This window comes from Tachyglossus aculeatus, chromosome 9, assembly GCF_015852505.1.
Source record: "Tachyglossus aculeatus isolate mTacAcu1 chromosome 9, mTacAcu1.pri, whole genome shotgun sequence".
NCBI classification, from domain to species: domain Eukaryota; kingdom Metazoa; phylum Chordata; class Mammalia; order Monotremata; family Tachyglossidae; genus Tachyglossus; species Tachyglossus aculeatus.
The window spans coordinates 22203892-22217610 of NC_052074.1; the positions used below are offsets into that span (position 1 = coordinate 22203892).

At 46.0% G+C, this 13719-nt stretch overlaps 1 protein-coding gene across 12 annotated transcripts in view; it reads right to left on the reverse strand.

Annotated features, from left to right (window-relative positions):
• The window catches only part of DTNB (dystrobrevin beta), a 221081-nt gene that overhangs the window by 44617 nt on the left and 162745 nt on the right, over positions 1 to 13719 (reverse strand). For 9 of the 12 annotated variants that reach the window (XM_038751196.1, XM_038751192.1, XM_038751200.1 and 6 more), the window contains 3 exons: positions 12733 to 12821; positions 11239 to 11352; positions 6000 to 6096 (listed from right to left, as the gene is read on the reverse strand). In XM_038751196.1, coding sequence (XP_038607124.1) covers positions 6000 to 6096; positions 11239 to 11352; positions 12733 to 12821 — 300 coding nt within the window. Of the gene's footprint in view, positions 1 to 1307; positions 1469 to 5999; positions 6097 to 11238; positions 11353 to 12732; positions 12822 to 13719 lie in introns of those variants that run through there. The other 3 variants (XM_038751199.1, XM_038751198.1, XM_038751197.1) reach the window with 1 other exon arrangement.

The following is a 13719-nucleotide window of genomic DNA, read 5'->3' on the forward strand; positions in this document are numbered from 1 at the left end:
AAGATACTTTCCCCCGCTTTCATACCCAGAAGACATAATGCTAATGTCTTACTTAACATAAAGGGCTCATTAAAAATGAAGGCAGGGCAGAAATGAGTCCCCCGGAAGCTGTTTCCATCAAAGAGGAAGAGAAAGGTGGGGACAACCAAACCTGGAGACAAAATCATGTCAAGCCACTGTGGAACTTACAGAGGCCTAAAGGCCGAGAATAGAGGCAGTCCACATTAACTTTAGGGACTTTCGACCTTAGTCTGAGGTCGACAGACCAACATTCAGTCTGGAAACACTACGATTCTATTTAGCCCCTGCCCTCCCCACCCTTCCTATGAAAATGTTTCAATAATTCAGGCACGTTGCCAGAACTACACCTCTTGCCTCATGTTGGTCACTAGCTTGAAAAACCGTCGGACTGACATGCTTCTCCACAGAGGGTTACTCTTTCTCACCTGGCACATGAAAGGTCAAATTTCGGGAAGCAGTCTGTCCTAATAGAGGTGATGTGGAGAACATTCTCTTGGACTTCCCCACCTTTAATTGTACGACCCCCTAACCTCCAGCTTAGTGCCTGAGACGGAAAAGTATCTTCTGGAGAATAATCAGTCAATGGTATTTACTGAGTGCTTACCATGTGCGGAGCACTGTTCTGGATTCCTGACAGAATCCACCATCACACCACGGGTATCTTCCCGAAGCTTAACATGACGATGGCGTCGGATAGGGATAAACTTATAGTCGGAGCAGAGGCTTAGGCAGATGGAATTTCCTGCCAACTCGGTGGCTCCAGGCTAGGAAAGAAAGCTGTGGCAGAACGGAGGCACTGAAAAGTACAAGAGCTCCCTCTGGAGTGGTTATGAGCTAAAAACAATACTCGAACTTATAAAACCACTCTTGCTTTCATTAGGTTACAAGTTTCACTTGCAAGAAGTGAAGGTGAGGTAATCGAGATTCTGAACCAAGATTGTGAAACAGCGGAGACGCTCCTATGATATTAAAATAATCGTTCATTTTTATGCAGACTTCCACCTCTGAAAATATTCGGATTCAAAGGTTCCCTCAAAGCTCCACAAAGCTGTTCCAAGCACACAAATTCGTTCCAGAGATGAAGCTGCTGAGTCCAGGGCTGCACAAGTTAGAAATCTGCATTTGCAATCTGACTGATCATGCATGCGTAATCACACAGTCATACACTCCAACAGGCCCGGAATGGACTGGGGAAACAAACTCAAGAAGCTCTGGTGGTTTACAGGAACATGCTCTGAGGAGCTTTGGCTCAGGATTGTAAAAGACTACAAAGGGTACTGGAGGCCACTTTGGCAACAGTTTGAAACACTGCTGAGGGTTTTATCTGTATTCAGATGTAAGTGGGGGAGGAAGGGAAAGGGACAGAGAGGAATGCACATGCAGAAAAAGACAAAGTCAAATGCAGCCCACAATGATATCCACTTACGGCCTGCTTTTGCTCTTCCTCCTAAAGATGTTGGCAATAGAAAAGAGGTAGAGGAGAAACGGGAGAGATTAATAGCATTGAAAGGCCCACAACACCCATAAACCCCCAAAAAAAGGGTCAGAAAAAAAATCAAGCAAACCATGGGAGCAATAGCTGGGCCTGGAGCAGGCTAGGCTCTCAACCCTGGCTCATAGGAGCTGGTAGGTTCATGCTTCTGGAGAATTTAGGAGGGGAGTATATCCTGAAATTGACAGATTCACTGAGTCCCTATTCTATTTCCTCAACACAGGGAATCTTGCCTCCCCTTTCGTTGACTCTAGACACTGCTCCTGAGGTGCCTCAGGCTTCTGGAACCAATAATCACAGTCCAAACCAAGGATTCTATGAGCTCCCAAGGCTAGATATGTTTCCCCCTACCCTTGGTTGGGTCATTTCCCATCCAACTCTACCTTTGGTACCAAACCACCTCTGGATGACCTCTGTCCCAGGGACCCTAAGGAAGGTTGGCCAATTCCAAGGCCCTCTAACGGTTTTGGTTCACTGCTTGGTGGGCTTAGTCTTGGTAGGACCCCCCCCCTCCCCCTCCATCCCCCTGATCCTTCTTGAAACTGGGAATGACCTGGGACCAATCTGCCAACCTGGAGAACTTGGCCAGAATGAGGCCTCATTTGAGAGTGCAGTGTGCCAAACATCGGCTTATGGCACTGGACTCGCTATGATATTTATCTTTTAGGCCCTAGGAGTGTGGGAAATATAATAATGATGGTACTTGCTAAGCACTTACTCTGTGTCAGGCACTGTTCTAAAAGCTGTGGTAGTAACAAGTTAATCAGGTCAGACACAATCTTTGTCCCACATGGGACTCGCGGTCTAAGTAGGAGGGAGGGCACATATTGAATCCCCATTTTACAGCAGAGGAAACTGAGGCTCAGGGAAGTTATGTCATTTGCCCAAGGTCACACAGCAGGTAATCAGCAGAGCTTGGATTAGAATGTAAGTCCACTGATTCCCAGGCCCCTGCTCTTTCCATTAGGCCAAGCTGCTTCACAAGTATAAAAACCCTTGGGAGCCCATCAGAACTACTTCTTAAAGCCTGTGCGCAGATCTTCAAATAGTCCCAGCAGGGTCCCTTTGGAATGGGGGTCTAGGTAGCCCCAAGGGTGGATAGTCTGCTTTACTAGCTTAGCCAGACAGCTAATAGAGGAGAGGCAGCCAGGAGAAGCCCCCAAGTGAAGTGAAGGAACTAACTGCAGAAAGGGTGGGTTCTATGAAGATACTACAGGAAGGCTGAGGGGAAAAGAAGGGCAGAACCAGGGAGAGTGAAACAATTAATTATGACATTAATTAATTTCAAGAAGCTGGAAAGTTAACTAGATTCACATTAGCAGAAAATGCTTTCTTGAGTCTTGCTCCAAGAAATCTCTACTTGAGAAAAAACCCTTTCCGAATCGAAACCAGCAATCAGGGCTACAGGGACAAACTCCAGTTTAAATGCACGGTGCTAACCTGAATCCACAGAAATCCAGGGCCAGACAATCCTGGCAGGTACCGTCTGAAGAGCATGGGAGAGTTTGAGTGACAAAGCCCTTCCATGCTCAAATGGAACTGGTTGCAGTAAGAGTCTGGCAGGGCTGTGCTAAGTGTCTTCTGTGTCTAAGGCAACTGTACCACCCTTTGGTCCTTCTCCCCTCTTTCTCACCACTGAAGAATGAGTGTTTTTGCCCCCACACTCAGCCAGAGCCTCTGCCCTGACTTCAGTTTTGTGGGAAGGTGAGGGGAGAAAATGGGCAGAGTTCCTGGAGTTGGGGGTTCCTAACTCTGTAAGTGGGTAGATGGTCCAGGGCCCGACTGCACCCAGTTAAGGTCAGAGAAGCAGGCACCTCAAGCCAGATTCCCAAGAAGCTGTTTTAGTTCCCAAAGGATGAGGGCCTAGGCACGGATTCTATTTCTGGCTTCAGTCCTAGGAAGCTTTGCAGCTCTACTGGCTTGAGCTGCTGCGTCTCTTCAAAGATTAAAAAAGGGAGCATGTGGCTCAGGACATAGAGGCACGCTCCCTTGATAAATCTTCAAAGAGGGCAGCTCAGGCTAGGGGGACTACAAAGCCTGCTGAGGTTGGGTTTTAAAATAGAAGTCTTGCTCTGACTAACCAGCTGGGGACAGGAGCAGCACACAGGGGAAGTGGTCTATGAGTCTGTTTCTCCAGGTTTATCGGGGCACAGTTTTCCCTTGATGCATTCTTCCTGGCATCGGCGACATTTTCCCTGCCATACCCCTCGTTCTTGAGGAGCTGCAGTAAAAGTGGGGAAGAACCGCTGTGGCAGAGAGGACCCAGGGAGGACGGAGGACTGAAATTCTTGGGAGTGAGCACCCAGGACAGAGACCTTGGATACTACGCCCACAGCAAGAACCTAGGTTCTGGTGCTGGGACAGTGTCTGGGAAGCCAAGATCCTTGGGAGAGACAGTGTCATCTCCTTATCAAAGGGAGCTGTCTGGTCAAGAAATGCTCTCCCCCAGTGAGGAGATACGGATTCATCATCTTTTTTCATCCTTCAACAAGAGAGGAATTAAGCCATGGGAAAAACCATTTAGACCCTTTTCAAAAGACTTCTCGTAAGTTAACCGAGGCAGCTTCAACTGCCTAAATTCAAAATGGGGGTGGGGGACGTGGCAGAAGTTCCTGACTTGCTAGAACAGCTTGTGGGGTTCGGGCTCCAACAGCTCTTTCCCCACAGCCACTTCATATAGAGTTCAACTGCACATTTTCAGGTAGTGGACTTCCTCCTAGCCCTTAGTGAGTCCCTCTTCTGGGAGCAGCTAAATTCCCTTTATTTCAGAGGAGCAAAATGAAGCAGGAAAATATTTTTTGAGGTTATAAAAGAAGGGAAAGGAGAACTGGGGCTACCATCCACTCATGGGTGTGTGCAAGCAGCAGGGTTTGAGCCAATCGTGACACCAACCGAACTACCCGCTCTTGCACCTGGGAAACGCCCCGGTTATTCAAATGGACCAGAAAGTAAATGTTTCTTGGAGAATATGAAATCACCCTCATCTTTTCTTAAAGTCCCTCAGGGTAGAATTTATATCTGGATTAGAAATGATCACCTCTTGGACAGAGACTTCCTCAAGATGGTGGGATGAGAAATGAAGACTATAAGACTGGCCTGGCATTACCCCTGTTTACTGAACCACAGTGAGAGGGCACGACACCGCGGGGAAAGCTTTACATTCTTCCATGGCTCAGGTACTTGGTAACTGACCTATTTTCCTTAATGGATTAATAATCTATGAGCCAACTATATGCCTCCCTACAATTATGCTGCTTTAAAAGGTCAAAAGTCCAACCTGGATGGGTGTCTGGCAGCCTTTGGCCCAACCTTGTTCTAAGCGGACCCCTTCCAACTTGCCTCATTTAAAGGCACACTACCTTCGAAAGGGAGCCCTAACCCTCAAGATGAAGCTGATTGATGTCTCCCTGAAGATTAGCCTGGAAACCCAGGCCTGGCACCTGAAGGAAATTGGATTAGGCCTAAAAGAAATCAGATGGTTTAACAGTAAGGCTTTGAACAGAGGTTTAAAATATGATCCACAGCACTCTTTTCTTTATGTTACTAATGCTTGCTGGCATCAGCGGTAAATTGCTAGGGCACTGGTAAGTATGGAGTTAAGCTGCACGGACGGATCGTAACTGAAGTAACAACAGATAACCTGAACGTTTCCTCTAATAATAATGGGGCCTTCGGGGAAAAAAACAAATCAAGGTTGTCAGCCTCAAAGCAGAATTTAAAGACAAGAGGGTGACAGTGGAACTGTCGCCTTCATTTTGGTAGTTACGTCAGTGTCATTCCAGCACAGCATGAGATTGCCAACATATGTGCAGACAAAACGAGAGCCAGTGACAGCATGAGCCAAGAGCGCCCTGGGATAGCTGCCAGCCCCGAATGCTCTGGCTCTTTGGTCCCAACCCTAATCCAGGGCCTATGGTACACATCAGGGTGAAGATAATTAACTGCCAGGCTTGCCCTTCTCTGTTCTTCAGTCCATGACACTAGCTTTGGGGTCTGATTGTTCTCAGGCATTTTTTTTTTCTGAAAATATGAAACCAGAATGCCTCTTGCCTTTCCCAGCCCCTGCAGTGCCCCTAGACTGTACTTTTCTCATTTGCAGGATTTCAGGGAGCTACTGGAAGTTTCAGGAAACAGCAGTTGGACTGATTTATGGCTTCAACCCGGGTAAGGATACCAAATAGACTAGACAACTTTTCCAGGAGTCCAGACCACTGGACGGAGCTTCCAAGGGTCGGTGTCATCATGACGTGGCAAAGGGGTGGGGTTGGGGAAGGGGCAGAGACAGGGTTTTGTGGATTGCCCCACCAATGCCCACAACAATTTGAGCCACCCTGCAGAGGCCCTGGGACAGTTGTCCACAAGCCCCTTAAGTTGAACCTAGTCAGGCAGGGCAGACAGAGGAAGAGGGGGAAGAGGAAGGAGAGGAAGGGATAGGAAAGACTTGGGATTTGGGAGACTGGTTTTCCAGGTTGCCTTTGGCTCTTACCTTCAGCAATTTCATTAGCCCTTCTAGCTGCACCATCAGCTCTCGCCTGCTTTCTTGCAATGCAGACATTCTTTGCTCCAGCTCATCTTTCCTCTGCCTGTTAATGAGGGAAACTTCTGATCAAAAACAAAACTTCAGAGCAAAATGAATTATAAAAAGACCACTGGGATAATTTATATCCTGAAGACTTTCATTCTTGATGAATTGAAAGCAACATTTTTCAATGCTACTTTTTTAAAAGGTTCCAATTAGAACATCATCTTTTATGTTGCTTTCATTTTATGGCATGCTTATATTTATTATCCCATTTTATCTTTCCACTACCCTTGTGGATTCTTCTTTTACAGCAAGAGGAAAGCACATGCTTGGAAGCAGTCTGATCTGAGTGTCCAGAGAAGGCAGATGCTAAGCAACAAGGTTCTAAGACCATAGGTGGGGGGGTAAAAGGGATTCCTTTCTCCAGCTCTTAAGTTTTGCTATATGTAACATGACTATCAAGTCCCCAAAATAAAAATAAGAGATAAAGATGGTAAAAACAATATAAAAAGAGCAGATGGATGTAAGAGGGCAGGGGGAAAGGAGGAGAAGGAAGGCCTTCATTAACTACAATTGAATATTCACAACTTTGGCCTTAAATTAAAATTCCCAGATGGTTTGCTGTAGAGGGAGGCCATTATTCTGCTTCATGCAGTGTCCTACAATTAGGAGGAGCTAAACAAAGTGCCTCCTGATTTTGCCTTGGGAAAGCCAAATCTTCAATCTTAAAGCTGCAATAAAGCAGGTTCACCTGAAATCAGAGAGAGAGATGAAAATTGGCCAGGGAATATAGAGGTTTGGTAGCGCAAAAAAAAAAATGAATGGTATGTGTTAAGTGCTTACTATGTGCCAGGCACTGTACTAAGTACGGCATATAAGCTAAGTTCGGTTGGACACGGTCCATGTTCCACATGGGGCTCACAGTTTTAATCCCCATTTTACAGATGGAGTAACTGAGGCACAGAGAAACAAAGTGACTTGCTCACAGTCACACAGCAGACAAGTGGCAGAGCAGCCCTATACACTAGGCCATGCTGCTTCCCAATTTTCCTTCATATTAGTGAAACATTATGTTCAGCAGATGATGTATTGGGCTGATCCTGTGGTGAGTTGACGAGTCAAACATCACCTGGGAGAAAACTGCCCTCTGTGTGGCTACCTGTCTTGGGGTTGCAAAGTTTTCAACTCTGACATATCTCCTTCTTTTCTCAGAGATCCCAAGCACCAAGGGAAAGGGAAAGTGACTGTTACAAGGGACTTCCAAGTGAACACAGGTCTCCAAATTCCTAGCTCAGGATCAGGCAGTCTGGACAAATTTGAGAGAAAATGTTAGAGCCTGTGAGGCAGAGTCGGAGAGCAAACAGCAGCGTGCTCTTGGATGGAGCCACGACAAGGGCCTTGCGTGGGTCGATTTGGGCAAGGTCACGGGATGGTGGCATGGTGGGATCATCATCATCAACAAAGGTATTTGAGCGCTTACTGTGTGCAGAGCACTGTACTAAGCACTTGGGAGAGTACAATACAAAGCAGTCAGTATAAATGTTCCCTACCCACAACAAGCTTACAGTCCAGCGAGGGAGCCAGACATTAATATAAATAATTTCTGATATAGAATGTACTGCTATGTACATAAGTGCTGTGAGGCTGAAAGCTGGCGAATATCAAATGCCCAAAAGTCTCAGACCCAAGTGTGTGAGCTTGGATGAGCTTAGGTTGGGCGTGAGCCTGAGTGCCCCGATTTGGGGCCTTCTTCAGGCAAGGGAGCAGCAGCTGTTTTTGTGGGTGCCTGGGGCAATTGTGTGTGAACACCATTCCTTGCCATCAGGCTTGGGTGGCTTGTTGCACAGAGACCCACACTTCTGGGTTTGTCTTAAACTCTAGGATTCTGGTCCAATCCCTTTTTGGGAAGCAGATTCTACCTGTGGGAGGGACTTAGACAAAGGGTAGAAATACTAACAGCAAAAGCATCTTCAAATACAAAAAGCATCCACAGGCATGAAATCTCATAGAAATGAACAAAGAACAGCTAAACTTAAGCTCTAAACATGGATTTCTGGCAGTTTCAGGAGGAAAAGGCTTTGCATGCCTTTTTTTCCCCCTCTAAACTCAAAGTTCTTTATAATTGTTCAGGCATGAATTTGCACAGTCCAATACTCTGAAGAACAAGAGTTTGGGTGCCCCAAAACAGAGCCAAGAGTGGGTTTATGCATTCTTGTGTCTCTAAGGCACTTACAACAAAAAGACAGACATTTACCAAAGCCAGGATGTTTAAGCTGTCCAGGTGTGAACACGTGACAAATGGCAAACGTTTCCCTCTGCCACTGTGCTAATTTGTCATTTGATGGAGTCTTGATCTCTGGGATGACATTTTGTCAACTGACCAATGTGATGGTGCAGGCCATTTGGCCATTTGCTCCTAGGGTCAATACTTGGGTCCCGAAATTTGACAAGCAGATGGGCTAAATTAACAGCTAACCCAACACCTGCTGAAGGACATGTGCTATGCCACTTTCTTTGCCAATAGTTTCTAAATTCAACTGGAGGGTGCCGGGGGGTGCAGGGTGGGTGGGGGGAAGTTCCCCAGAGGAAATCGCCCCATTCCGGAATTTACAGAAATACCTGGGGAAAGCAGTCCCACTGGAGCCATCAAGCAGCTTTTAAACATGAAGTCAGTTTCATTCTATACACTGCAAACTGGCTAGAGCCAGAGGATTGCCTTATTAAGGCAATCACCAAAGAACTGAACTTGGTCTCTCAGGGCAGTGTGATTATGCCAATTGCCATGACAATGGATTGCCAGCAGAATGCTTTACCAGATCGATACCTGTAATTTAATAATCAGAACTACATTCAATTCTGATGTGAAAGGAGCTGAGCCTGAGATGCTTTTGCTGCTCTATTAGGGCTACACTCCTAAGGCACAGGGACTGTCTGAGGAATGGGGATGTGGGGCGGGTTGTGGGGAGGGAGGGAGGTAAGAGGGCCCCAGGAGGGAAAGGACCGCAACCCAAGTGAGGTCCAGATGTGGAGAAATGAATGGAAATGAAGTCAGTTACGCCTTTTTGAAAAACTATGCCAGACCCCCGGGGAAGTTGGCAGTAGCTTGAGAGCCCAAATTCAGCTGTCTTTAACAGAGATAGTTAAGATGCAAGAGTTGGGGGAGGGGGAATTGCAATTAAATGTTTTGTACAGCCCTTTCAAATCAAAGGAGAGGAAGAACGAAGAACAATCATCTGCCCTTTACTCTCCATCCAAACCTCTACTACGTTGATCCAAGCACTTATCCTATCCCACCTGGACTACTCATCAGCCTCCCTGCCTCTCCCCAATCAATCAGTGGGATTTACTGAGTACTTATCCTAAGTATGGCACTGTACTACACACTTGGGAGAGTACAATACAAAAGAGTTTGCAGACACATTCCTTGCCCTCAACATACTTACAGTCTAGATGGGGAGACAGACATTAATAGGAAAAAATAATTTTTAATATGTAATTTATAGATGTATAGAACAGTGCTCTGCACATAGTAAGTGCTTAACAAATGCCATCATTACTTTTTTTTTTTTATTATGTATACATTAGTGCCGTGGGGCTGGGGCAAACACTTCACGCTGCTGCCTGGATCACTTTTCTAAAAAATCATCCCCTCCATGTTTCCCCACTTTTCAGGAACCTTCAGGGCTTGTCCATCCACCTCTACATGAAACAGAAACTCCTTACCACTGTCTCTTAAAACTCAGTCACCTTGTTTCTTCCTATCTTGCCTCCCTGATTTCCTTTTACAACACAGCATGCTCACTTCGCTCTTTCAACACCAATCTAATCAATGGATCTCACTCTCATCTATCTTGCCACTGACCTCTTGCCCACATCCTGCCTCTGGCCTGAAACTCCCTCATAACCTGCACGCTCCCTACCTTCAAAGTCTTATTAAGGTCATATCCCTTCCAAGAGCCCTTCTCCAACTTAGCCCTCATTTCCCCTACTCCTTTCTCCCTTCTGTGTCACCCTTGCACTTTGATTTGTGCCCTTTTCTCACCCCCACCTTCAGTCCCACAGCACTTATGTTGTTTATACTGTACTCTCCCAAGCGCTTGGTATAGTGCACCAAACACAGCAAACACTCAGTAATCACAAGACTGATTGATGTTTCAAGGTTCATGCCATAAAACTCCTGGTTTGCTGTCACTCTTTAATAAATCTAGCAGTCTGTGTTGCAGTCTCTGATTTTACAGTGTGAGTTCCATCTGGTTGCCTTGAACAACCAGCACGCAATACAGTGCTTGGCACAGAGTAAGTGCTTAACAAATACCACCACCACAATTATTATTATTATTGCAAAGCCAAGTTTGTGATGCAAGAGAGGAAGGAAACAAAAAAAGGAACTTCTTAAGAAAATCTACCTCCTCATGAAGCTATATTTAAAGACTGAGATCCCTGCTCAATAATAACAACAATGATGGCATTTATAATAATGATAATGATAATAATGGCATTTATTAAGCGCTTACTATGTGCAAAGCACTGTTCTAAGCCCTGGGGAGGTTACAAGGTGATCAGGTTGTCCCACAGGGGGCTCACAGTCTTAATCCCCATTTTACAGATGAGGGAACTGAGGCACAGAGAAGTTAAGTGAGTTGCCCAAAGTCACACAGCTGACAATTGGCAGAGCCGGAATTTGAACCCATGACCTCTGACTCCAAAGCCCGTACTCTTTCCACTGAGCCATGCTGCTTCTCATAACAACTGTGCTAGCGGTTCAATAACCGTGCTAACGGACCACTAACGAGAGGAACTGCTCAGTACTACCCTCAAAGAGGCTACTTGGATTGGTGGAAACAGCCCAGTTATTCTGGGTTGGGAGTCCCAAGGCAAGCTTTGTAAATGGCGGGCCCTCTGTCCCATCTTGCATTTTTGGGTTTGTGACTGAGTGCCTTTGAGTTCTTTAAGGGCCCAAGCGTGGCAAACACCTAAACTGACTTACATTCAGTGCCCCCTTCAGACCCCTTGAGAGAAGAACTCAAGTTGAGCTCCCAATCAGGTGATTCCCTGTGCCGAAAAGGTGAGTCGTTGACCAAAAAGCTCAACCTACCCACACCACTAAGTCTCCCCAAACCCATCCTCCCTGAGCACTATCAGAACTCTCTGTCGGAGTTCAAAACAGAGGGATGTTCATAACTGAATAGGAGTTCCTTCCTACCTCAGCAGCCGGAGCTCTGCCAGCAGTGTGGGGTTCTGCTGGGCCTTCTCAGGAGTTGGCTGTGAAGCCTGTTCATGCTCCAGACGGAGGCGTTGGATCTCTTGCAGGATCTCTCTACAGAAAGAGAGAAGGAAATAAGAAGAAATGAAATGTAGGGAAGGATGGGACTATGGTCTCCAAACTTATTTTCTTTTTCTTCTTTTCAAACTCAGGCTCTCTGCCCCCAAATAGTCTGCGATCAAAATGCGAGGCAAAAACTGACCTCAAGCCCAGCTTTACTTGATGCTTTCTCATCAGTGCAGTCCTCTACATAGGCACGTTGCAGCCTGGCTGCTGCCCACAACCTAGGAAAGCCCCACATACTAGAACCAGTAACTGGGCCAGGCTACCTTGTTCCTCTCGTCTGGTAAAGGCAAAGAATCCCTGTCAAAATCCCTGTCCCCTTCTCTTAAAAATCCCCAAGCCTGGTTGCGGGTCTGTTAAAATAATTTTTTTCACTTTCACTTGGAGGCTACTTAATGAATATACTGTGCGTGAGGCTCTAGGACATACCTGCTACATACTTGTTCATTTCTGCACTGTGGTAAATCAGAAACATCTTTCAAGGAAGCTTGTTGGAATGCAAATAAGCATATTTGTGTTTAAACAGAAGAAGGCAGAGTCTGTTACCAGAATCCCACTCAACAGCACAGGCTTGTAACTCACTATGTTCGGACAGGGATGCAAGGAATATGTTGCCTAGCCAGGAGGCCAACACAGAATCTCTCGAGGTAGCTACTGTGGTGGAAATGGCTTTCAAACCACGGGCCGTTTAGCTGGAATATGGCAGATGCCCAACTCTATCTGAGAAACCCGGGGAGTTAGCCATGTAAGGAACTGTCAGAGGCAGAGATTTTTCAGAAAGCATCAATGTGAGGAAATCGAACTATCGAGTCCAACCAACCAAGCGGGACCAGTAGCCCAAATCTCCAACTTCTAGATGGGGTGTTGGGCTTCAGGGTCTCGTCTGGGCAATGCTTATCCCACTGATTTGGCCTGGCCGCCCTTTAACTGGCTCTCAGCCCAACTCCACAGCATTAATCTCATGATTACTCTGAGCAGCCAATTCATTTTCTAGTCACTTAAAATTTGAGGATCAGTGGGTTTAACTAGTTTGGTCCATCAGAAACTAGGGAACTTCAAGGGAAAAGAATACAGGTAGGAGCACTGAGGAAAATGAGCAGTAGCTGGTAGTTTAAGGCAAAAATGAAACAGAAGCTGGGGATGCCCCTCCATCTTTAAATTAAATAAATAATAAATATTTGCAGATTAATATCGTGAGTTTTAAGTCAACAGCTCTTGCACTTTTTGAAACAAGATGGCAGCAACGCTCACCAGTGTACTGGGAAGAGGATGTTCATCCAGTGAGCATGTACGGCTACACGTCCAGGGAGTCTAGACGTATATCTGACCCCTGAAGTCATGGTAGGTCAGCTCACCCTCTTAGGATCTTACCTGTTTTTGTTTTCCAGTTCTGCAATCAGTTGCCTCTGCTGCTTGTTCGCATCAAAGCTGAAGCCTAGGTCAGCGGGGGGACGGGGTTGCTGTGAAAAGCCAGGGGTGGGGAAAAGGCAATGATTGTAAACTACGGCACCTACCACAGGTCTAGGGATAGGCTAGATCCCTGCTGCTGCTGCTGCCTTCCCTGAGGGCCTGGGATAACCAATCACCAACACCAAAATACAGAAGGGTCTGACATTGGATTAGCTCCTGCTCTTCCTTTTCCTCTGTCTCTTCACCATCTCACAACCGAGGGGGGGGTCTTAAAAGAGATAGGGGTTACAGGATATTGGGTAGAAGTCAGGGTTTGGCAATTTGACTGGATCACATGGGCTCTAATTGCGCAAAGAGCATATTTTTTCACCTCACGCTTTGTCTTCTCTTTCCAAAACCCAGAAACAGCATCATTCGCCCCATCATAGCAAAAACTGGGGCCTTGTTTTCAGCTGGAGTTGAAGGATGCAATGATCTGCTCTTTATATACGGCTTCCAAAATCATAATAGCAAAGTAAAGCGGGTGATCCTGCAACATGCTTAAAGACAACACTTTAAAAAATAAATTTCCCATCTGGGCCTTTTCTCCTTTGAAGAAAGAAAGATCAGCAGCTAGAAAGGAAATCTATTTGCTCATAATACAGCTGTTCTATATTTTTTAAGCCGAGGCTACAACAGGAGAGGCCATGACCATTATTTCAAGAGAATTTGCTCATTGATACTACTGGAAGCTCAAGTGAAGCTTCTCTTCTCCTTCCTTGGGCCTTGAAATAAAGGGCTTGCCTCAGGTTGCACTTACTCTGCATAGACATTTGCTGATCTGCTATTGATTTTGGGATTTGAGTCACCAAGTAATTGCTTCATGTTATAAAGAGGGACAGGGAAGCCGATTTACTCAAGGTCAGGACCCATGGACAATCATTCCGGAGACAGTGCTTGCTGAAAGGA